General features: G+C 37.1%; 1 protein-coding gene across 2 annotated transcripts in view; it reads left to right on the top strand.

Annotated features, from left to right (window-relative positions):
• The window catches only part of smurf2 (SMAD specific E3 ubiquitin protein ligase 2), a 100,522-nt gene that overhangs the window by 72,252 nt on the left and 3,632 nt on the right, over window positions 1-24,638 (top strand). The window contains exons 8-20 of one of the 2 annotated variants that reach the window (XM_051717727.1): window positions 3,507-3,709; window positions 4,557-4,641; window positions 5,592-5,750; window positions 5,940-5,984; window positions 6,115-6,186; window positions 12,854-13,052; window positions 18,092-18,195; window positions 18,870-18,984; window positions 19,274-19,452; window positions 21,375-21,512; window positions 21,648-21,768; window positions 23,676-23,877; window positions 24,243-24,318. In XM_051717727.1, coding sequence (XP_051573687.1) covers window positions 3,507-3,709; window positions 4,557-4,641; window positions 5,592-5,750; window positions 5,940-5,984; window positions 6,115-6,186; window positions 12,854-13,052; window positions 18,092-18,195; window positions 18,870-18,984; window positions 19,274-19,452; window positions 21,375-21,512; window positions 21,648-21,768; window positions 23,676-23,877; window positions 24,243-24,318 — 1,698 coding nt within the window. The remainder of the gene's footprint in view (window positions 1-3,506; window positions 3,710-4,556; window positions 4,642-5,591; window positions 5,751-5,939; window positions 5,985-6,114; window positions 6,187-12,853; window positions 13,053-18,091; window positions 18,196-18,869; window positions 18,985-19,273; window positions 19,453-21,374; window positions 21,513-21,647; window positions 21,769-23,675; window positions 23,878-24,242; window positions 24,319-24,638) is intronic. The other variant, XM_051717728.1, reaches the window with a different exon arrangement.

The following is a 24,638-nucleotide window of genomic DNA, read 5'->3' on the forward strand; positions in this document are numbered from 1 at the left end:
TGTAACTTATTTCATGCAGCTCTTGAAATATCATTCTAGTGCTGACATTACTTTCAGATACAGTAACTGAGTGGAACCGAGGGAATGTTGAAACCGAGGGCAGACTATGTTTATTCACTAAATGATTCAGCTCTCTGTTCTCGTTCTCTGAGCTTGTGTGGTCGACCGCTTCACAGCTGAGCTGTTGTTGCTTTTAGATGTTTCCACATCACAATAACAGCACTTACATTCGACTGGGACAGCTGGAACAGGGCAGTAATTTCACTACCTTGTTGGAGAGGGTGCACTCTATGACTTGTCACTCTATGTGATGTTGAAAGTTAGTTTGCTGCTCAGTGTGCTCCAATGCATGGCTGTGACAGCGTTACAGTATTCATTTAGTAGATGCTTTATTCAAAGCAACTTACAGGCTGTTTTTACTACAGAGGCTATCCCAGTGGAGCTACCAGGTGTTAAGTGCTTTGCTCAAGCGCAGTGGAGGGTGATTAAATGTAAAACCACTGGATTACCAGCGTTACTTAGTTTCTAACCACTAAGTCTCGCTATTGTAGAGGTAGACCGATATATCGGTTTTACTGATTAATCGGTGCCGATAGTTGTTTTGTTAAAACTGCTTGATTCTGCAATATAAGAGTAGCCTCTAGTGAAATAAAAACAATCACTGACACCTCATGGGGATTTGCTGCATCTAAATCTTTCATCGTTGATAATATTTATCCAAATTTTTATACTCACTTCAACGCATGTTTTGTTGTTTTGATTAGATAATCAAGTGTTTTAAATTGAAGCGAGGGCATGCAAAGAAAAATTCAACAGTATTTTTCGATATTATATAATATGTCCCCCGTCAGCACATACATCGTGTCTCCAGCTTCATATGATTGTGAATAATAATAAATCTTATTCCTCATTAAACCTTATCTGGTTTTATATATATATATACAGTTGAAGTCAGAAGTTTACATACACCTTAGCCAAATACATTTAAACTCAGTTTTTCACAATTCCTGACATTTAATCATAGAAAACATTCCCTGTCTTAGGTCAGTTAGGATCACTACTTTATTTTAAGAATGTGAAATTTTTTTCAGCTTTTATTTCTTTAATCACATTCCCAGTGGATCAGAAGTTTACATACACTTTGATAGTATTTGGTAGCATTGCCTTTAAATTGTTTAACTTGGGTCAAATGTTTTGGGTAGCCTTCCACAAGCTTCTCACAATATGATGCTGGAATTTTGACCCATTCCTCCAGACAGAACTGGTGTAACTGAGTCAGATTTGTAGGCCTCTTTGCTCGCACACGCTTTTTCAGTTCTGCCCACAAATTTTCTATCGGATTGAGATCAGGACTTTGTGATGGCCACTCCCAATACCTTGACTTTGTTGTCCTCAAGCCATTTTGCCACAACTGGAGGTATGCTTGGGGTCATTGTCAATTTGGAAGACCCACTTGCGACCGAGATTTAACTTCCTGGCTGATGTCTTGAGATGTTGCTTCAATATATCCACATCATTTTCCTTCCTCATGATGCCATCTATTTTGTGAAGTGCACCAGTCCCTCCTGCAGCAAAGCACTCCCACAACATGATGCTGCCACCCCCATGCTTCACGGTTGGGATGGTGTACTTCGGCTTCCAAGCCTCACCCTTTTTCCTCCAAACATAACAATGGTCATTATGGCCAAAAAGTTCAATTTTTGTTTCATCAGACCAGAGGAAATTTTTCCAAAATGTAAGATCTTTGTCCCCATGTGCTCTTGCAAACTGTAGTCTGACTTTTTATGGCGGTTTTGGAGCATTGGCTTCATCCTTGCTGAGCATCCTTTCAGGTTATGTCGATATAGGACTCGTTTTACTGTGGATATAGATACTTGTCTACCTGTTTCCTCCAGCATCTTCACAGGGTCCTTTGCTGTTGTTCTGGGATTAATTTGCACTTTTTGCACCAAACTACATTCATCTCTAGGAGACAGAATGCGTCTCCTTTCTGAGCGGTATGATGGCTGCATGGTCCCATGGTGTTTATACTTGCGTACTATTGTTTGAACAGATGAACGTGTTACATTAAGGCATTTGGAAATTGCTCCCAAGGATGAACCAGACTTGTGGAGATTCACAATTTTTTTCTGAGGTCTTGGCTGATTTCTTTTGATTTTCCCATGATGTCAAGCAAAGAGGCACTGAGTTTGAAGGTAGGCCTTAAAATACATCCACAGGTACACCTCCAGTTGACTCCAATTAGCCAGTTAGCTTTTAATAGGCTAATTGGCTAATTGCCTAAAATCTTGATGTCATTTTCTGGAATTTCCCAAGCTGCTTAAAGGCACAGTTGACTTAGTGTATGTAAACTTCTGACCCACTGGAATTTTAGTCAATTAAAAGTGAAACAATCTGTCTGTAAACAATTGTTGGAAAAAATACTCGTGTCATGCACAAAGCAGATGTTCTAAACGACTTGCCAAAACTATAGTTTGCTAATATGAAATCTGTAAAGTGGTTAAAAAATTAGTTTGAATGATTTCAACCTAAGTGTATGTAAACTTCTGACTTCAACCGTATATACACACAAAACCATTCATCTGGTGAATATATAGACTAAAAAAAGCTTAATTTGGTGAATACTTAAATATACAGCATTGTAACGGAGCCAAGTCTCTGTCATTTCAAAAAATGAGTCCCAGTGTTTTAAGCTTGTTTATAGTTAAAACTCCCACTTTATACACCAAATTTTCATATTTTCTGATCATTATTGGGACAATAAATGGCATCTGTGATTTTATTAATTATTTTGTAGCCTCTGTGTCTGTGCCCGTCATAGTAAGGAAAAGCTAAGAAAGTTTTTAACATTCTATAATCAATTTTAAAAAACTATCGGCAGATTAATTGGTTATCGGCCTTTTCTACCACATTAGTTATCAGTATCGGCAAAATCCACTATCGGTCGTCCTCTGCGCTATTGTGTGCTTAGGTTTGCACACCTAACATTACTTTGTTTTACAGTCTCACAGCCTGTCAATATAATGGCTGTGGACAGTGCCTTAAAGCTTAAAAAAAAAGAACCCAAAAGTATCATAAAAGTAGGCCATGCAATTCGTGTGTCATATTCCAAGTCTTCAGAAGGCTTAGGTTTTGGTGAGAAACACTAAAATTGAAGTCATTTTTCAGAAAGAAATCTTGATGTCTGTTGCGTATTTATTAACGCTATGAAAAAATCTTTTTCACTTAATTTTGACTTAATTTTCATTTGTACTCTCAGATAAAACTCAATCCAAGAAAACTTGGAAGATGTTTTCAAAAACAATGATGATTCCCAAAGTGTTCCTCATTCACCTCTATGAAAGATTTAACATGTTATAAGTTTTGCATAAATTATTCACATGTTCTTTTGAATTTTAAGTGTAGTCAGTTTTATTTTTTCCTAAAAATTAAAGGAATGAGTATTAAGCAAATAAGCATCAAGATATTCCTGTCTTATAAACTCTACCTCTTTCACACACACACAGGCCTGCGTCAGAGTATTCGAGCCCCGGCCGGCCCCTCAGCTGCCTGGTGGATGAGAACACGCCCATAATGACGCCCAACGGGGCGGCGGGTGTACCTGCAGATGACCCGCGCATGCAAGAGCGGAGGGTTCGCTCTCAGAGACACAGAAATTACATGAGCAGAACTCACCTACACACACCACCCGACCTACCCGAAGGATATGGTTCGTTCAAACACACACACACATCAATCCTTCCACAATAATGGTCAAGCTTGCAAAGGTTAAAAATACACTCTACAACATACACTCTGACAATGTGAGTTTCACACACACATACACACACACAGTCGTGCTCTGGAAAAATTAAATTTGCACTGCAGCAGAAGTAATTTAAATGTCTCTTGAGTTCTGTAGAAAAAGAAACTTGTCTGAAATATCTCCGACGTGCCGTCGGCACCAGCTGCAGGGTCAGACGAGTGACCTGGAAATCCCTCTGTTTGTTTGTGTGTGTGTGTCCGTAGAGAGATCCAGAGGCTAGAGATTATAGGCACAGGTTAAATGGAGGTCTGTGCTTTTCTCTGTCGAAGTAGCACATTTCTGAAACTGAGTCCTGTAGACAAAAGATACAGGTCAAGTACCTGTGTGGGCCAGGGAATAATAAGCAGCTATAACGGCATGGATAATTAATTGTTTTGCATTTCATTTAAAGACTTTGACGGTTTATTCTGTTGAAATGATTTTTTTTTTCCCATAAAGAAAATGAAGCCTATTTGAAGATATATTTTTTCTTTTCTTTTTTGCATTGTGACATTATTTTCAAGACACACATCGTGTACCCTCCAGTTCTCATTACCATAACAAGTCTGTTTCTGTTGACTGGTTTGTGGTGTTGCAAATCAGTTTGAAAGTGAAAGAGTGAAAGTCTAAATGTGAAAATATCATGGCACTGTACTCTGCGCACGCACACACACACACACAAAATATACTCACAAAGGATGATTGTATGCTACCCCTAATCTTTTCAAAGTATTGGTAATGAATGATGGCGCCCCCTGGTGTTTATCTACAGAGCAACGAACCACGCAGCAGGGACAGGTCTACTTCCTCCACACGCAGACGGGCGTCAGTACATGGCATGACCCCAGAGTGCCCAGGTACTTTAACTTTAAAATATTTCATATGTTTAATACAACTCTGTTTAACTTCTACACTGTGATGTTAGTCTTGCTGTGGCAAATTCTACTAGCAACCACAGTATCTTTATATTGTTGTGATTGGAAACCTACACCTCTGTCTAACTAGCAGGCATTGCATCCGATTTTGATTGTGAAGTAATTTTTCTGCACTCACTGAAAATCAAAATTGCAGCCATGTTGATCTGAGTAATTGGACCATATTTATTTATTTTTGACATATGTATATGTATTTATGGTCTTGAGGGGCATTTTGTCAATTTTGTGGGATGCCCTGCTGTCTAAGACTTTTAAAAAAAAACTGTATCTATTAGTTTGATGAGCATCAACACTAAAATTAGTTTTGTCTCAGTTTTTTTTTTTTACTTTCTCAAATTTTGGCTTTTCTCTCTCTCTCTCTCTCTCTCTCTCTCTCTTTTCTCCCTGTTTTGTCTCTCTTCATTTATCTTGCTTTGATCTTTCCATTTTTGTATTTCTCGTCACACTTTTTTTTTGCCCTATATCGTAACATGGTTGTTAGACTATAATTGGTTTAAAAAAACATTATATTAGGCCTATTATCAGAATTACATTATTACGTAAAGAGCTTTGAAAGCAATTAAGTATAAATAAGTAAGAGTAAATAATATATTTGATGTTGAAGGATTATCGACCGAAAGAAGTAGAACTATATTGCAGACATCAGCTTGTTCTATGTAGGTTTATTCACTTGCTGAAATCCTTGGGTGAAATAATGTTCCGCGAGATGATTTGGCACTTTGCTACCTTCTGCGAAATTGCTGCAATGTTTCATAGTTCAAAATAGAGAAGAAAATGGCTGTTCTTTGTGGAAGAGCACATCAATTACTAAAAATCTAAATAATACAGTTAAACGGTAAAGAAAATTTCTCTCCATTTCTCTCTCCCTACAGGGATCTTAGTAACGTGAATTGTGAGGAGTTGGGTCCATTGCCTCCAGGCTGGGAGATTAGGAACACGGCCACTGGACGGGTTTACTTTGTGGACCACAACAACCGAACCACTCAGTTCACAGATCCACGTCTCTCTGCTAACCTGCACCTTGTCCTAAAGTGAGTTTTTTTTTTTTCTCCTGTAAATTTAACTCAACATCATTAAAAATAAAAATAAAAACATTCGCCATTTAGCCAAAAAAATACTAAAGTCAGCTCTGAATTTTTTGAATATTGCTGAAGAATCCTTTTTTTTTTTTGGTCAGCTTGCAAATCTCATCCTGATATGTCTCATATTTGCTCTTACAGTCCCAGTCCAAATGGTTCCCGTAGTGCCGTTGAGGCTCAGACCAGGTAAAAGACGATCGACAAATCTGACCATTGTCTCCATTTTTCATCTGTATGAGTGTGACCATGCATGCTTGTGTGGCAGTGGAATGCATTAATGGGTAGAGATCGAGTTTCCCTTTTCCTGTTCTGACAGATCAAAGGACATGTCCCACATTCCGTCTTCCCACTTCAAGTTTTTCTTGCAGTTACAAGAAAATTCAGAGAGGTACGGCATGCATGGCTGGAATATCACAAGTTGTGAATAAATAAATCGTGCATGGCACCTTCTCAACACATACATACCACTTCACAACTCAGACAAAAAAATAGAAGTTCAGCCAAAGCAATATGAAGCGTCCACCTGGAAATGCTGACTGATCATTGTTTAAACATCGACCAATATAGGTTATTCAATGACCAATGCCGATATTAAGAGAACATTTACTTCACACAGCAGTACTTAAAATTTAAGTTTAAATTTTTGAAAACCGAACATGTGCAGTTTGAAGTCCAGACCGGTTAATTGGACAAGTGAGCATGGTTATCCTCCAATAATCTCACAGTGCCAAATATCGTCTAAATTGTCAGCAGTGTTGGGTGTAATCTGATTACAAAGTAATAAATTACTGTAATCTAATTACTGTAATCTGTTGCAAATAGTAGTGTAACATTACAATTTTAATTGTTGTAATCAGATTACAGTTACTTTCAAAGTGAATTACTTTTAAGCACATTACTTGCGTTACATTACACATATTTGTAAAATAATAATATTCATTTAGAATCAAATTTAAACATTTATTAGGTTCATGTGTATGTTTGTTGGTGTTTCTGTGGCAGCTGAAGTGACAACAACAATGAACAAGGAGATATAGACATTATTTTGAATTCGTTCAGTGGAGAAACAAAAACATTTCTGTAAAAATTGTTTCAGAAAGTAACTTAAAAATAAATTAGGTGATTACTTTCCCCATAAAACAGTCGGTAAATTGATCTGATTACAATTTAGAGAAGTAATTTGTCATTTTTAGTGGATTACTGTTGTTGAGTAATTTACCCAACACTGATTGTCAGCCTAACCGATATTTAGGTTAAGGGGCCGTTCAAACAAAACACGTACTTGCTCTAAAGAAATTAATAAAAAGAAAGCTAGACATAGCACAACGAGTAGAACAGAACACTGTTGTTTCAAGACCACTGTTGGATAAGTTACTTTTAAAAAGTAATTCACTAAAAATTACTACTTATCTAAAATAATATTAATAATAAATTTTTAATAATTAATAATTTTAATAATAATTTAAATTATTATGTAATTACATATATAACAAATTATATATGTAATAAGATTACTGATTACTTATTTTGGAAAAAAGTCACACTTTCTAAAATACTATTCACAGAAAATGTCTATATTTCTCCCTCGTTCATTGCGACAAGCACAACAGCATAATGATTTATTAAAGGGCCCATGCCCTTCTGCTATAACAGAAACCCAAACAGATGTGAATGTAATTTGTTTTAAATATATTCTACATAATTAATTTTAAAAATGTGTAACTCAAGTAATGTAAACTGTATTACTTATTAATGTACAGTAATTAACTGTAATCTGATTACAAGAATTGAAAATGTAATGATTTACACTACTTGACTAAAAGTAATTAAATTACAGAAACCAATTACTTGTAATCATATTACACCCAACATTGCTTGAGACGAGTTTTTAAAAGTTGACGTTCTTTAAAACTTGACCTAACGGCCGGGCGCCTTCCAGTGGCCCAAACAGGGCAGTAAGTATTTGAGTATTTTATTCCCAGCAAATTTGTGTGATTTAGTCAGAGTTAATTTTGACACTTTAATAAAAAGTTTTGAGCGATGTGGGCAGGTGGGCTTCATTACATTTATATATGATTGGCAAAATTAATGTTATTAAAATGAATTGTATTCCAAAATTCAACTACCTTCTACAGTCTCTCCCTGTAGATGTCCCCCTCTCTTATTTCAAGCAATATGATAGCATAGCGAAGTCCTTCATTTGGAATGGTAAACGTCCCAGATTACATTTCAGTAAGTTGCATAGGCCGATTGACAAAGGTGGGCTAGGCCTACCCAAGATTTTGTTTTATTATTATGCATTCGGTCTCAGACATTTGGCTCATTGGTCGCTTCCACCTGAGAGAGCCCCTCCCTGGTTTTGTATTGAACAGGAAGTTCTTGCTCCTATTTCACCATTGCAAAGCCTTTCTTTTAAACTAAGTGGAGTAGTTAAGTTACACCCCGTTATCTCGAATTTGCACTCGGTATGGACAAAAGTGTCCAGAGTGTTTAGTTCAGACATTTATTTAAATGTTGCCTCGAGCATTTGGCTGAACCCAAAATTATGTATTAATAAATCCCCTTTCTGCTGGTCAGAGTGGATTGTGAGGGAGGTTAATACACTCGGTGACTTATATGAGAGTGAAGTGTTGAGATCCTTTGAAAATTTGGTTCAGCATTTTCGGATTCCCAGATCTCATTTCTATAGGTATTTACAGCTGCGCCACCTGCTCTGTACTATTTTTGGGTGTAGCATACACCCCCCCTAAAGCGGTAGACACTCTGGGAGTGGTGATTACTGCTTTTGGAAAAGGTCATGAGGCATCAGTGTATTACTCCCTGCTAATTCAGAGTCTGGGGAATGGAGCTTTAACTTCTATCAAGAGATTATGGGAGAAAGATTTAAACTTGGTATTGGTGGAGTGAGTGTGGGCTAGGATTCTAAAAAATGTCAAGACTGCATCTAGAGATGCAAGGGTGTGCCTTATGCAATTCAAGATTTTACATAAATTCTGTTGGACCCCCTCTAGATTGTATTGGCTTGGTCTTAAAGGCACACTCACCTGCTGGCGATGCCAATCAGAAGATGGAGACACAACCCTTGTTTTTTGGTAGTGTGTTAAGATCCAAGAATTTTGGTTGAAGGTTCAGAGTTTTATGTGTGACGTATTGGTCACTCATATTTCATTTAGCCCCAGACCCTGTATTTTAGGCGATGGGGCAGTCATCAAAATAGGGGATAAACACACAAAAAACTGGGTCCTAACCAGTGTTATGATTGGCAGACAGATTGTTTTAAGGGGATGGAAGTCGGCTGGAGCACCCCCATTTCAAGAGTGGTGTACGGAGATGGGGAGGGTGGTGGCTTTCGAGGAAGTGTCATGTAGAAGGCAGGGGATCTTGGACTCGTTTGTTGGGAAACGGGGCAGCTATTTGGCATTCTTGGAGGGCTCTCGGGGAGGGGCAGTGGAGAGAGAAGTATAGTTTGTGTACTTGTGTGTGATTTATAGATATATTTTATTTATTTATTTTTTTGTTTGTGTGTATACTCGTGTGACCACAGGGATGGTTGTTGAGGGTCAGGGTCAGGTTGGGGATTGGGAGGGGTAATAGTGGGGGTTAAATGTTGATTCTGTGAATATATGTTTTGCTTTTCTTTGTTAATTGTATGAATCAATAAAAACTGTCAATCAGAAAATCTTGACCTAACGGCGTCTACAAAATGTGGTGCTCCTGCACGAGATGCAAAGCAGTGGTCAAGAACGTCCGTCTAGCGCATATTCAACGCAAATGGATGCACAAAATTTATTCGGGGTGAACTGCTCCAAAGAAACTGTAAAAGCAAGTCAGTCTAAATGTTCCTGCCATTTCAGTCACACTTTGGAAAAGACATCAGATAGATTATGTGGATATCTGTCAAGACATCTGCCTTATATCAGTGTGGAAAATCTCACCTCTCCCGCCACACCTCCCTGTCATACGGCAAAAATTCACTTTGCTTTGTGTATTTATTTCAGCATTGATTGGTTTATTATCTCATAATCATTTAGCAAATTTTAAGTGTATAAATGGAACAGTGTATGTGTGGTATGCATACACGTGTTTGTGTTCGAATGGTGATGCGTGTGTGCATGCATGAGTTACTTTTGACGGATCCTCCCTGTTGTTGCACCTCCAGGATTTCAGAGGTCGTTGATGGTTAAAGTCAGACAAATTATTCAAAGATCTACTTTCTAAAAGTATGTGGAACATGAGACGTTTTTGTTTGCATATATCGTCATGCACAGTGGGCTGTTTTTAGTGTGAGAACTGATCTACTGTGTATTTACATTTGATTCAGATCATTGATTCAGATTCAAACCAGATCTTAAATCAGTCCAGTGTGGTACAACATAAAAATACAGCATTATAAAATAGATAATTCTGACTCTAAATGACTATAAATGTACTTCTATGAGCACACATTTTATATTAAAGTGCCAAGTTTCTACGTGGCTTGGCAACAGAAAACAGTCAGATAATGAACAATATTAAGGCAGAATATGTTTAATCTGATCATTATTAATAGTAAATGTAACTCTTTATTGAATATTGGTGTCCATTATCATAGTACTGGTCGTGTCATGCCTAAGAACACAAGTGGTAAAATGTAACTCATGGCCTCTTGTTGCTTATTGCTATATAAGTAGGCAAAGTGAAAAGTGATTTTTTTGCATGTCAGGAAAAAATAAAGAGAGGAAGGGAATATCTGAGGAATGTGAGGTCACCTAGAGTGAGAATGACTGTAAGGGTCCATGTCCCATGGATAAATGAGTGTGAGTGGTCATGAAGTGAGTATGGAGTGATATGTGAAGTAAGACAAATGTTAGTTTAGGTGTTTGCTTAGAGCGTGTGTTTTCAGGTTGAGGAATGTATTATGGATGAATGGATGCACATTTCTTCCTTGGACTCATTCATCCATCTCTTTAGGAGCTACAATCCTGTCTTACTCTGTCTTTTATTCCATCTTATATATTATCCATTTTGCAAATTTTCCTTTCTGTCTTTCACTCATCCTTATGATTTTTTTTTCTTGTTTTCTTTCTCTCAACTTATATTTTGTTTTGTTTAGAAAAAACATGCTTGCCAGACATCTCTCAATACTAGGGTGCACCGATGTATCGGCTGCTGATATTTATTGGCCAATAATTTACCAATTAAAGCCATCTGCATATCTGTTATAAGCATGAATATGGCAATATGGAAAACCAATGGTTTATTTATAAATAATTAGTAACACACTTTATAAAAACTCTGTGAATTCAAATGCACAATCCAGAAATAATAATAGCCACAATATGTAGAAGGTTTGGCACTCCTAAGAACATGAAATATTTTATTTTTATTCTCTCTCGTTTTCACGTTAATGCGGAAAAAACGGCATAAACGGACGTGACAGTAGTGAAAGCGGCACTTACGTACTGTATAGGCTACATGATGAGGGGAAACCATCCAAAACACAGAGCAGACTTTGACTTCTGAGATATCGGTATGATACTCATTAATACTGGATGATTGATTTAATTAAGACTGAAATTGCAATATGGTTTTGTGCGATTACTAAACCTTAAAAGGCTGCATTTTAAACTGCAAAAACAGAAGTGCGAAAATTACGCTAACTAGTTACCAGAAGAAAAATCCGACCTTATGTGCTGGATCCCCTGCACATCCAGTTGCCATTCAATCCGGCGATATTATCGGACGACTTGATTCCTCTGCCACGCTTTCTGTCTGGTGTGTATATGTTATAGTGGTCTTGTTCATTACGATGTTAAATGTTTATCACCTTTTATTTAGTAAGGCCTATTTGTTCATAGGGATACACAGAGTGCAAAATGGCGTGATGAGTCTAAGGGGTGTTGGCAAAGTTTGTTTGAAAACATACTATATTTTTGTAATTCCGTTTGATGCCACTAGTAGCGCAGAAATTTCTCACTTAACATTTAATAAAGACACGTGTAAGGGGTGGGGAATGCATTGAACTTTTGTGAATGACAGATGTTGCAATTTTGCGGAAATCTGCGGCACTTTCCGTCTGGGTCTGCCAAAGGCACACTACATCATTGCAAACCATTACAAGCATTCATATTTCTCCATCAGCTGAAAAACAAAACTGACCATTTTTCTTATTTAATCTCAAACACTTTTAATCTTTTATGAAGTTGCATAATAATTGTGTAGATTGATTTTTGAGCAGTAATGTCATGCACACATGCAACATAAGCATGCAGGAGTTTTACTGAACAGCAGGATGTGGCAGTTCAGCTAGGGTGAGGCTCTGTAGAGGCCACAGACCCTCAGGAATGCAGACCACATTTCACACACACACACAAGACAATATATAGCTGCTGGACATTATAGAGAAAGTTAAATCTCAATATATTATTATTGATAGACCGATATATCGGCCATGCCGATATATGTTCCCTTAGCTTATTAACAATAGTGTTAACTTTCCCTTGTGTCAGTTCCAGAATCTACCAATAGTTTTGTCAATTGATTTCTGTTTTCAAGGTTTCTTCTTTTCAAGTTTATCTACTTTTTAGTAAATATTGCATAAAATAAACGTTTGTTTCACTTTAGAAATTTTGTGCACATCTGATTTGCTGTTGTTAAATTGCTGTTGTTAAAAATCCATGTCGGTCGACCACTATATATTATTTTATAATATTGGCATTATATCGACTATCAGCCAACCTGCTCTTTAGGTATCAGACATTAAAACCCTAAATCATTCAATCGCTATTTTGAACCATATTATTTAAAGGACAATATTGGAGAGCTTGTGAACTAAGCTGTGTCCACATTGAAGGTTGAGGTCACCATCTATTTGAAAGTTCTTTTTTTGGAAAGTTGTTATATGCTGGTAGAGTTTGGTCATGTCTGGCACTGGCGTGACACATACTTGTTAGTTTGCATTAGGCCACAAAGGTGAAGATAGTGTCAAGCTTGTGTGTGTGCATGGCAGAAGGCAGTTGTTATGTGAGAAACGCCATGTCTCATTTTGTTCTCCTCATTTCTCTCTTCCTCTGCAGTCGTCCCGTGCAGCTCAAGGAGCAGCCTCAGACTGTCATGTCGCCTGGCAATCTCCCAGAGGACCCAGAATGTCTCACGGTGCCCAAGTACAAGCGAGATCTGGTGCAGAAACTGAAGATCTTGAGACAGGAGCTGTCCCAGCAGCAACCTCAGGCGGGACACTGCCGTATTGAGGTCTCCCGTGAGGAGATCTTTGAGGTGAGACCCTCAATTGACACACACAGTGTTTTACTTTCAGGAAAAAACAACAGCAAATAAACAAGCAAAATCAAGGCATTTTCACTGGTGGGCTCAGACTTTTGGACACCACTGGAGGTAGATGGAAGTGTTGTTGTAGTTTCAAGGTGTTCGTTGCATTACTATTAACACTTCTCTGTCACTACCACCGAGGATCACACCTTTAATTGCACTAGGGAAGCCCGAAGGCCTGGTTAACATTTACCATAACAGCCTTTGAGATTTGCTTGATGTTACTCACAAATCTATATATGGAAAAAGCCATAATGCAACAAACACCCTGTAAAATTGCAATCGCGTGCTGCAATCACCTTGGGTAAGGAGGGAACGCATATGACTTGTACTGCACACATGTTTCTGAGCTGAAATACAATTTGTGATTTTTGGCTTGGCCATCTGTTTGGTCATCTGTTTCGGGGTGTTTATGGGTGTTGCGCTGGATGCACACAGACATTTCTGGATGCTGCATTCCTGTATGCTGTTCTGACTTCCAATGGATGAGTCCATGCTTAAACATTTAGATAATATGAGCCCTTTCCTTTCATTCTTGACTTTTTTTAATTTATTTTTTTAGATTGTTGGCAAGCTTGTAAGATGAAAGATTTTAGTTGTCAAATTATGTCCTGGTCTTTATAATACAGTGGTGACCTTTCTGAGACTACTCTTAGATTTCAATCAGGGTCATTTTAGAGTCTTGAATTTTATTTCTTTTTATTTTTTTTCTATTTCTATTTTCTTATCAATTTGTCCTTTCAATTTATTTTTCTTTCATTCATTTTCACTGTATGATTGGTAAATTTAGTTTTAGTTTTTCAGTATATTTAGTTTTAGTTGTAGTATCTTAGGGGTGCCAGAGTGTTAACTGATATTATTTAAATATGTTAACATGGTTAAATTTCTCATGATTGTCTATCGTTATCGCTGTCTAGTGGTGTTTTCAAGTCACTAAAATGACTATCAAACTATCAAAAATTAAAATACATATGTGGTAATTTATTTTATTTGAGTTCGTTTTAGTCATAGAAATGTATTTTTGTTTACTTTTGTGTTACTTTTTTATTTTTATGTCAGTGTAGTTTTCGTTATTTTTTATTTTGTTAGTTTTTATTTCAGTGTAGTTTTTGTCTTATTTTTTTCAATTGTGTTCGTTTTTTATTTTATTTTAGTGTAGTTTTCATTTTAGGTTTTTTAATTGTGTTCGTTTTTTTATTACTGTGTACTTTTTACTATTGTTTTTTCAATTGTGTTTATATTTCAGTGTAATTTTCATTTTCTCAGTAATGTTAGTTTTTATCTACACTACACACTGCTCTCTCCCACCTGGAAAAAACAACACTTATGTGAGAATGTTGTTTGTAGACTACAGCTCAGCATTCAACACCATAGTGCCCTCCAAGCTAGATGAGAAACTCCGGGCTCTCGGCTTAAACAGCTCGCTGTGCAGCTGGATCCTGGACTTCCTGTCAAGCAGACGCCAGGTGGTTAGAATAGGCAGCAACATCTCCTCATCACTGACCCTCAACACTGGAGCCCCGCAGGGCTGTGTTCTCAGCCCACTCTTGTATTCCTTGTACACACATGACTGTGTGGCAACACATAGCTCCAATGCCATCATTAAGTTTGCTGATGACACGACGGTGGTAGGTCTGATCACTGACAATGATGAAACAGCCTACAGAGAGGAGGTGCACACTCTGATACGCTGGTGTCAGGAGCACAACCTCTCACTCAACATCAGTAAGACAAAGGAGCTTGTGGTGGACTTCAGAAGAAAAGACAGAGAACACAGTCCCATCACCATCAATGGAGCACTAGTGGAGAGAGTCAGCAGATTCAAGTTCCTGGGTGTCCACATCACTGAGGAACTCACATGGTATGTCCACACTGAAGTCGTTGTGAAGAAGGCTCACCAGCACCTCTTCTTCCTGAGACGGCTGAGGAAGTTTGGAATGAACCGCCACATCCTCACACGGTTCTACACCTGCACTGTGGAGAGCATCCTGACTGGCTGCATCACTGCCTGTTATGGCAATAGCACTGCCCACAACCGCAAAGCACTGCAAAGGGTGGTGTGAACTGCCAGACACATCATCGAAGGTGAGCTTCCCTCCCTCCAGGAAATATATACCAGGCGGTGTGTGAAAAAAGCTCGGAGGATCATCAGAGACTCCAGCCACCCGAGCCATGGGCTGTTCTCACTGCTAACATCAGGCAGGCGGTATCGCAGCATCAGGACCCGCATCAGCCGACTCCATGATAGCTTCTTCCCCCAAGCAATCAGACTTTTGAACTCTTGATCTCTCACGATCAACATACATCAGCACTGCACTTTATTAATCTTACACTGGACTGTCATAAATTATATTCTCTCTTAAAAACGCACTGGCAACTTACTATCAACCGACAGCCTGAATGTCAATACAGCACAATACAACCTACTGTACATTTTATATATACTATATATACTATTTTTTGTTGTATAATGTGTATTCTATATTGTGTGTATTGTATACTGTGCATTGTATGTTATTATTTGTATATTGTGTTGTGTGTAATTATGTCTATATTAGATATGTAAATTGTGTTGTGTTAATTTGGTGTTATTGTAAATTGGTATATGTCTCATCACTGTCATGACTGCTATGTTGCTTGGAGCTGCACCCAAGAATTTCACACACCACTGCACTTGTGTATATGGTTGAGTGACAATAAAGGGATTTTATTTTATTTTATTTTTTTTTATTTCAGTAGTTTCTTTTGTCAGTTTTTATTTTTATTTCAGTGTAGCTTTCGTTTTCATTTTTTTAAAATTGTGTATTGTGTTTGTATTTTATTTCTGTGTAGTTCTCGTTATTGTTTTTTTTTTTCAGTTGTGTTTATATTTTATTGTAGTTAGTTTTTTCATTTATGTTAGTTTTTATTGTTATTTCAGTGTAGCTTTTGTTTTAGTTTTTTCAGTTGTGTTTATATTTCAGTACAGTTTTAGTTTTTACAGTTGTGTCAGTTTTTATTTTTATATCAGTGTAGCTTTCATTTTAGTTTTTTCAGATGCATTTGTTTCCATGAAGGACGAAACCTGCATAAATAATAAACAAATACACAAATACATATATAAATAAGCAAATAAATCCATAAATTTGTTCATAAATAAATACATAATTAAATATGCGAGTAGATATACAAATAATTAAATACATAAATACAGTTGCAATCGAAATTCAACCCCCCCAAGACAGTAAGGATTTACAAAGGTAAGCTTTTCTGATGACCCAGAATTTTTTAACTTTACATCTATATCAGTTGAGTGACACATTCAAAGTCATAGTGTGAATATATAAGCTAATATTTCTAAACAGCAGGTTTTTTTTTTTTTTTTAATACAGCCATGTCATAATTATTCAACCCCTATTGCTTGTAGCTGTTCCTTAAATATGTACGGCTACACAAGTAATTGTTTTAAAACAAAATTAAGTCATCAATCTGCAATGGCACTTATTTATGTTTTAAAATGTAAGTTTAGCGTTGTAAGCAAAAATGTATTTCTATGCAGAAAGTGCAATTAAAAATAAGCGGTCTCAAAAGCTAATAGAGGAGATTATTTCATTACACAAGAAAGGTCATGGCTAAAAGTACATTTCCAAGGCACTTCAATTTCCAGTAGACAGAGTTGGCAGCACCATTCATACATTTTTTTAAATATGGAACAACAGCAACCTTCTTGGGGTGTGGAAGAAAGCAAAACTTCACGAAGGGAAATGTTGACTTGAATATTCAAGAAGTAATTAGAAAAGACCTGTGGAGTCCTGGAAGAAGGATTTATAGACGTATGACACTAAACTGAAAATGAGTTTTAGACCCATGGGTCAGCAGTACGTCTGGAGTAAGATATTGTGTATATTGATTCTGTATATGTGTGTTCTGCTATTTATATTTATTGGTTGAATCAATAAAAAATGTTAATCGGAAAATTTGGGTAAACTGAACTCCTTGTTCTCAAAATCACTCAAATGTGTATTAAAAACTTACTTTGACTGTTTACCGAGGTTTTAGTTGATGTGTTTTAATTCACATCACCAGAATGTATTGCTGGTCAGGGGGTTTGAATAATTTTGATTGCAACTGTAAATAAATGCACCATGTAATGCAAAATAATACAATATAAAAAGTTGGGGAAATGTACAAATTAGGAAATGTAAAATTAAAAGTTGATTTTTTATTCTATATACCTTTTAATCATTCATTTTTGTATTTATTTTTTCTTTTTTCATTTTTGTATTTATGAGAGGATGTCAATCAAACATCAGTAGGCGGACATCATGAAACCATTGGCTGATCATTGTAAAAGCGCTTCGCTTGACTATGACATTAATAAGGACAATACTGAATTTTCACAATCAGTATATTAATAAAAGTTTAGCAAAGGATCTCGCTTTTATGATTTTCTCTGCTATCAACATTCTCTTCACCATAGTGAAACTGCAAACTCCCGCAAAAAACGCGGCACCTGGTATTGATAGTTTGACTGTTGACATCCTCTCATTAGCATGTTGCTTGAAGGAAGAATAAATACAAAACAGCATACAAAAATATAGAAATGTGGAATAAAAATCAACTTTCAATTTTGCATTTCCCCAACCATTTATTTATGTTTTACACTGTATTATTTTTGCATTGATTCATGCATTTATTTATTTATTTGTATATCTCCTTGCACATTTAATTATTTATATATTTATTTATGCATGAATATGCTGATTTATGTATTTATTGTTTTTGCAGGTTTTGTCCGTATATTTCAGTATAGTTTTAGTTTTTTCAGTTGTTTATATTTCAGTATAGTTTGTTTTTTCAGTTATGTCCATTTTTTATTTTTATTTCAGTATAGTTAGTTTTTTTCAGTTTATGTTAGTTTTTATTTTTATTTCAGTGTAGTTTTTGTTTTTGTTTTTGTTAACAGTAATAATACTGATTTCACCTCCTTCTCTCCGCTCTGCTCTCAGGAATCGTACCGGCAGGTGATGAAGATGAGGCCGAAGGACCTGTGGAAGAGGTTAATGGTGAAGTTTAGAGGAGAGGAGGGTCTCGACTATGGAGGGGTTGCTAGGTATGACTTGAACACTAACCAAACCTCTTGAAAAATAGTTCACCCCACACATTATAATTCTGTCATTATTTACTCACCCATATGTCAGTCCACACCTGCTGTTATAGCACTATAAATTCACTATAAATCTTGCCATCTGCAGTCTCTTATGCAGGATCATGATTTGAAGCTTGATTACACTTCCTCGCACTTGACGCGATATAAATAAGGCTCCTTTAGAAGCACTGCACTATGTTTGATATGACTGACACCAAACGTCATTGGTTCTTGCATGTACATTCTTCAAAATTTCTCCTGTTCCATCAAAAAATAACAGCATGCTAGTTTGGAACAATGGTGCATAAATAATAAAAGAATGAAAACATTTTAAGTGAACTTTTCCATTTAAAACGCGTTCTGAGATAACTGCATTCACAAAGTAAGGCATCAGGGAATTTCGGATACTTTTGCATAGTAGAGAAATTACATCTACATTACATAATACATATCACACATTTGTCAAACCAAGACTGATCAAATGAATAATCTGCCCCAGTGTAATTCAAGCTCAAAGCCTGTGTGTCCATCTAGTGGTAGAAGTATAGTATAACACTTTTAAAGTTTTACTGTGTTAAAAGGAAAAGGGCGTGATGAATATTACAATGTCTGTAATTCTTGCTTATTTGTGTGTTTAGAGAGTGGCTATACTTGCTTTCACATGAGATGTTGAATCCATACTATGGGCTCTTCCAGTATTCACGAGATGACATCTACACGCTACAGATCAACCCTGACTCTGCCGTTAATCCGGTAAATCAACCTAGTTAAAAAGCTGTCTCATAAACTGTCTGAGAAATAAATGAGCCATATGTTCCTAAAATAGCAGAGACTGGCGAGTGTTGGAACACATTTTTGTTTAAAGCTGATATAAAATTCCCATATTTATCTGCTTTAAATTGAAGTAGTTTAGAAATCTCCTATTTATCCTATTTAGCTGTGCAAATGAATCACCCCTTTAGCTAATCACTAATTGGTTAATCAGTGTTACAACTCTCCCTAGTCTCTCCTGCATAGGATTTACAAAAAAATTGTTTTTTAGGAGCACTTGTCCTATTTCCACTTTGTGGGGAGGATCATGGGAATGGCGGTTTTCCACGGCCACTATATAGACGGCGGCTTTACTCTACCCTTCTATAAGCAGCTGCTAGGGAAACCCATCACTCTCGATGACATGGAGTCAGTGGACCCAGATCTCCATAACAGCCTCGTCTGGATCCTGTCAGTGTGCTTTATATATCTATATCACAAACTGAGGTTATATACTGTAATATACTGCATGAGAGTGTTATAAACAAAGTTTTAAATATAATATTATAAAATATACTGCAGTTATTATAGCTATGTATATTTTTTTCAGAAAACAAGGGAATGATGTATGCTAATAATGAGATGTCTATGCTTTAGACATTAGTTCAAATATTTTCATAGATATTTAAAAAAAATAATAATAATAATTTAATGGAGAGTTGCCCAGGTAGCTGAAAAATAACTTTGTTTTGTCCAATTTTTGGTCAAAAGTTCAGTTAATATAAAAAGGAAAATGTATATTTTTCGATCTAAAACGTAATTGGTCACTATTTCTTCATCATTTCTAATCATCTTTCTTTCTTTACTAGTTCACTTACAGGGACAGTTCACCCAAAAATGAAAATGTTGTCATTGTTTACTCAACCCTATGTTGTTAAAACCCTATATGACTTTTTCTTAACACAAAGGGAAAAATTGTTAAAAAAAATTGTGCTCAGTGATATCATACAATGACAGTTTATGGTGACCACCTCTTCAAGCTTCAAAAGAATGAAAAGTATAATTCAGAAGTCTAATAAATTATTCCATGAGACTCATGATTGTTATGAAAGCATACGATAAGGTTTGGTGAGAAACAAACCGAAATCGAATGTATTATTTAATGAAACTGTTAACTGACCGTTGATCTGCTGTGTGCATTCATGATAGGGCACGAGAGCAACAGTTCATGAAGCCCCCTCGCAACATTGGGGCGTTCAAGCAAAAACTTGTTTGTTGATCTAAAAAGAGATCCTCCACAGTGAAAGTGACAACATAACACAACACATCTGCACACAGAGAACAGAACGTACTAAACATGTCTGAAGAGTTTGTAGTCGAAGAATTGATGCATTTCTATGCCCAGCCTGATTTTTTTGAAAGTTTTTGGACAATTCACAATTGATGTACCCGTGCGATGCCAAAAAAAAGAAGACAAGATTTCGATAGAATGTGCCGCCACTCGTCACTGCTGGTTAGGACAAAAACTCTGAATATCATAGAGAATACACCTTTTATCACGTGTCGTATGCCATCAGGTTAGGACGCAGTGTGACTGTGGCTGCCTGTAGCCTCCGCTATTTGTCTGTTTGATTTCCGAGTGCTCCGTACAAAAAAATAAGGCTGGGCATAGAAATGCATCAATTCTTTGAGTACAAGCTATTCAGACATGTTTAGTAAGTTCTGTTCTCTGTTTTGTGTGCAGATGTGTTGTGTTCTTTTGTCACTATCACTGTGGAGGACCGGTTTTTAGATAAACATAACGAGTTTTCGCTTTAACGCCCCATGTCGCGAGGGCACTGCGTGAATTGTTGCTCTCGTGCTCTATCAAGAATGCACACGAGATCAACAGTCAGTGAAAATTTTCACTAAATAATACATTAGATTTCAGTTTGTTTCTCACCAAATCTTATCGTATGCTTTCATAACAATCATGAGTCTCATGGAATAATTTATTAGACTTCTGAATTATAGTTTTCATTCTTTTGAAGCTTGAAGATGTAGTCACCATAAACTGCCATTGTATATCATCACTGAGCACAACATTTTTTCACAATTTCTCCCTTTGTGTTAAGAAAAGGAAAGAAAGTCATATAGGGTTATAAAAACATAGGGGTGAGTAAGCAATGACTACATTTTCTTTTTTTGGGTGAATGAATCCTTTAAATTAGTCCTGCATGTGTTGTGACCTGACAAATTCATTTTTAAATTACAAATATTCCATATTGTCTGTCAATTAATGAGATCATAAAAAGTGAAAGTATGATAAATATACAATAATTTATTTATTTATTTAAATAGTTTGTATTATTCAAATGCAGTTTTCCAATTATTATTGCAATATATGTTTTTAGTGATAATGACATCACTGGGGTGTTGGACCACACGTTTTGTGTAGAACACAATGCATACGGAGAGATCATTCAACATGAATTAAAACCCAATGGCAAGAGCATCCCCGTCACCCAGGATACCAAGAAAGAATACGTCAGGTGAGCACACTGTTTACCGCTTATACACAAACATTTGTTGCCTTTGAGTCTATATCCGCTCCATCTCCAATGTGTTTTGAGTGTATCTTGCCTGCTCTCATTAGGCATGCTGTCTCTCTTTCTGTATTTGTGCAGGCTGTATGTGAACTGGCGTTTCTTGAGGGGTATCGAGGCTCAGTTTCTGGCCCTGCAGAAAGGATTCAACGAGGTCATCCCACAACATCTTCTCAAGTCATTTGATGAGAAAGAGTTGGAGGTATGAAACATCCTGTTAACTTTTAACGTCACAGTGTTGTCCATTGGATGTGCTTTCTACAGGGTAGTTGACATGAAATAGATACAAATTTGTAAAGTTGACCTTTACTGTGACATGCTGAACTCCATCTATGTAGATAATTTTGTTTTAGAATTATTATTATTAGAGGTTGATCGATAGTGGATTTTGCCAATACAGATAACTAGACAGGTGGAAAATGCCAATAACCAATTAATCGCCTGATTGTTTTTAAAATCGGTTTATTGAATGTAAATAAAAATATGTCTTAGTCTTTCCTTGCTGTTACATGCACAGACATAGAGGCAACAAGATGCAGTTTATTGTGCAAAATCCCAATAATAACGGAAAAAAAAAGAAGAAAAAAGATTGTGTGCATAACACGGGTCGTTTAACTATAAACTAGTGCTGTCAGTCGATTAAAATTTGTAATCGCGATTAATCACAGAATTTGTTTGTAATTAATTGCGATTAATCACAGATTTTAAAAGTGCTGAAATTTGACACTATACACTGATCAGCCACAACATTAAAACCACTGGCATGTGAAGTGAATAAAATTAATTATCTTGTTACAGTGGCACCTGTCAAGGGGTGTGATATATTTGGCAGCAAGTGAACAGTCAGTTCTTGAATTTCGTGTGTTGGAAGCAGGAAAAATTGGCAAGCGTAAGGATCAGAGTGACTTTGACAAGAGCCAAATTATGATGGCTAGACGACTGGGTCAGATCATCTCCAAAACGGCAGGTCATGTGGGGTGTTCCCGGTAGGCAGTGGTTAGTACCTACCAAAAGTTGTCCAAGGAAGGACAACCGGTGAACCGGCGACAGGGTCATGGGTGTACTAGGCTCATTGATGCGCGTGGGGAGCGAAGGCTAGCCCGTCTGGTCCGATCCCACAGAAAAGCTACTGTAGCACAATTGCTTTAAAGCTGGCCATGACAGAAAGGTGTCAGAACACACAGAGCATCGCAGCTTGCTGCGTATGGGGCTGTGTAGCCGCAGACCAGTCAGAGTGCCCATGCTGACCCATGTCCACCGCCAAAAGCGTGCTACATTGGGCACGTGAGCATCAGAAATGGACCACGGAGCAATGGAAGAAGGTGGCCTAGTCTGATGTGTCACGTTTTCTTTTAGATCATGTGGATGGCCGGGTGCGTGTGCGTCGTTTACCTAGGGAAGAGATGGCAGCAGGTTGCACCATGGGAAGAAGGCAGGCTGTCAGAGGCAGTGTGATGCTTTGTTACAACAATTGTGAAGCTGCGTTCATGATTCGCATCAGAGCGTCAATGCTAGTGTCAAGCGCCGCTTTGAACTCACCATGAAAAGTGCTTGCAACAAACATGTCTCATTCTGCGTTTTGGTGAAAGTTAAGATTTGGTGTGCTTCTGTTGTCAATAAAATGTGCCTTACATAGGCTGAAAAATACTTGATTTCTATCACAAGTCCCATCTTGGCTTGTTTTGTACATCAAATAGGGCTAAGAGCTCCTTTCTCCAACATTTTATCACTGACAGGGAAGCGCTGGGAAGATAACAACCTCCACGGCTTTATCATAGAAGAGAGTGTAACAGTCAACTAGCGTGAGATGACAGTACCGCCCATAGAATGTCTATGGGACAACTGCGTTATTCTATTTTATGCTAAGCTTGTTGGCTCCTCATGGTAGAAGGGCTCTGGCGCTGTTGTGTGTCTGTTTGTGTGCGTCAGTGTAATGACACCGGGCGGACACATTACAAAGTTTCCACCCTTCACACCAGTGTTTATGCTGTATTAACGGTAAATGCGTTAATCACAAATAAGGAAAATTAATGCGTTAAACTTTTGAAAAACAAAAACATCTGCCAAATGACTAAATGTAAATGATTCAAGTGTTTCTGTTGTTTTCAGCTTATTGTGTGCGGCCTTGGTAAAATCGACATTAACGACTGGAAATCAAACACTCGTCTGAAGCACTGCACTCCTGACAGTAACAGCGTGAAGTGGTTCTGGCAGGCCGTTGAGTCGTACGATGAGGAGCGGAGAGCCAGGCTGCTGCAGTTTGTCACCGGCTCCTCAAGAGTCCCACTGCAAGGATTCAAAGCCCTGCAAGGTACGTGACCTTCAGTTTTCATTCAGAATCTTGAAAGGAAGCTCAGACTTTACACTGTATACAGATTCATCACTCTGATACAGAAAAACTTGGGCCATGTTGTAGAGATCTACTTCATTATGTTCAAAAATCTTGACAGTGTGCTTCAGTATGTTTAAGTTCTGTATATACTTTGCTTTTTCAGGGATTTGTGTCATAGAAATTATTCAAATCCTAATGGTTTCAAACTAGACTTTAGCAATGAAATTTGCTTGCAATCAGAGTCTTAGTGGCAATTTGAAAATCAAACTATTCACATTTATTTGATTATTGACATGTAGTTATGTATATGTTTATGTATATGAAACTCTGTATGTGTGATCCAGGCGCTGCCGGACCACGTCTCTTCACCATCCACCAGATCGACGCCAGTACCAACAACCTGCCCAAAGCACACACTTGGTAAGCACTTTTGTGTGGAGATGTGCTTAAACTAGTGGTAAACCTATATGGGTTTTTCAATGGCTGATGCCGATATCTAGAGAACAAGGTGGCTGAGAAGTTGTTTTGCATTTTTCTAATTCATTAAAAAATATATATATTATTAAAACATATATTGTCAGAATAGCAAATTGAGTGAAAATTGGCTTTTTTTTTTTTTTTTTTTTTTTTTTAAATCTATGTTCAGGTTTAAATGGAGATTTTAAAAAAAGTTTCCGATTTTCAATGTGGAGTGGTGGGGGGATCACTCATGTATTTAAATGGATAGTTCACCCAAAAAT

Source organism: Myxocyprinus asiaticus, chromosome 14 (assembly GCF_019703515.2).
Source record: "Myxocyprinus asiaticus isolate MX2 ecotype Aquarium Trade chromosome 14, UBuf_Myxa_2, whole genome shotgun sequence".
Lineage (NCBI taxonomy): Eukaryota > Metazoa > Chordata > Actinopteri > Cypriniformes > Catostomidae > Myxocyprinus > Myxocyprinus asiaticus.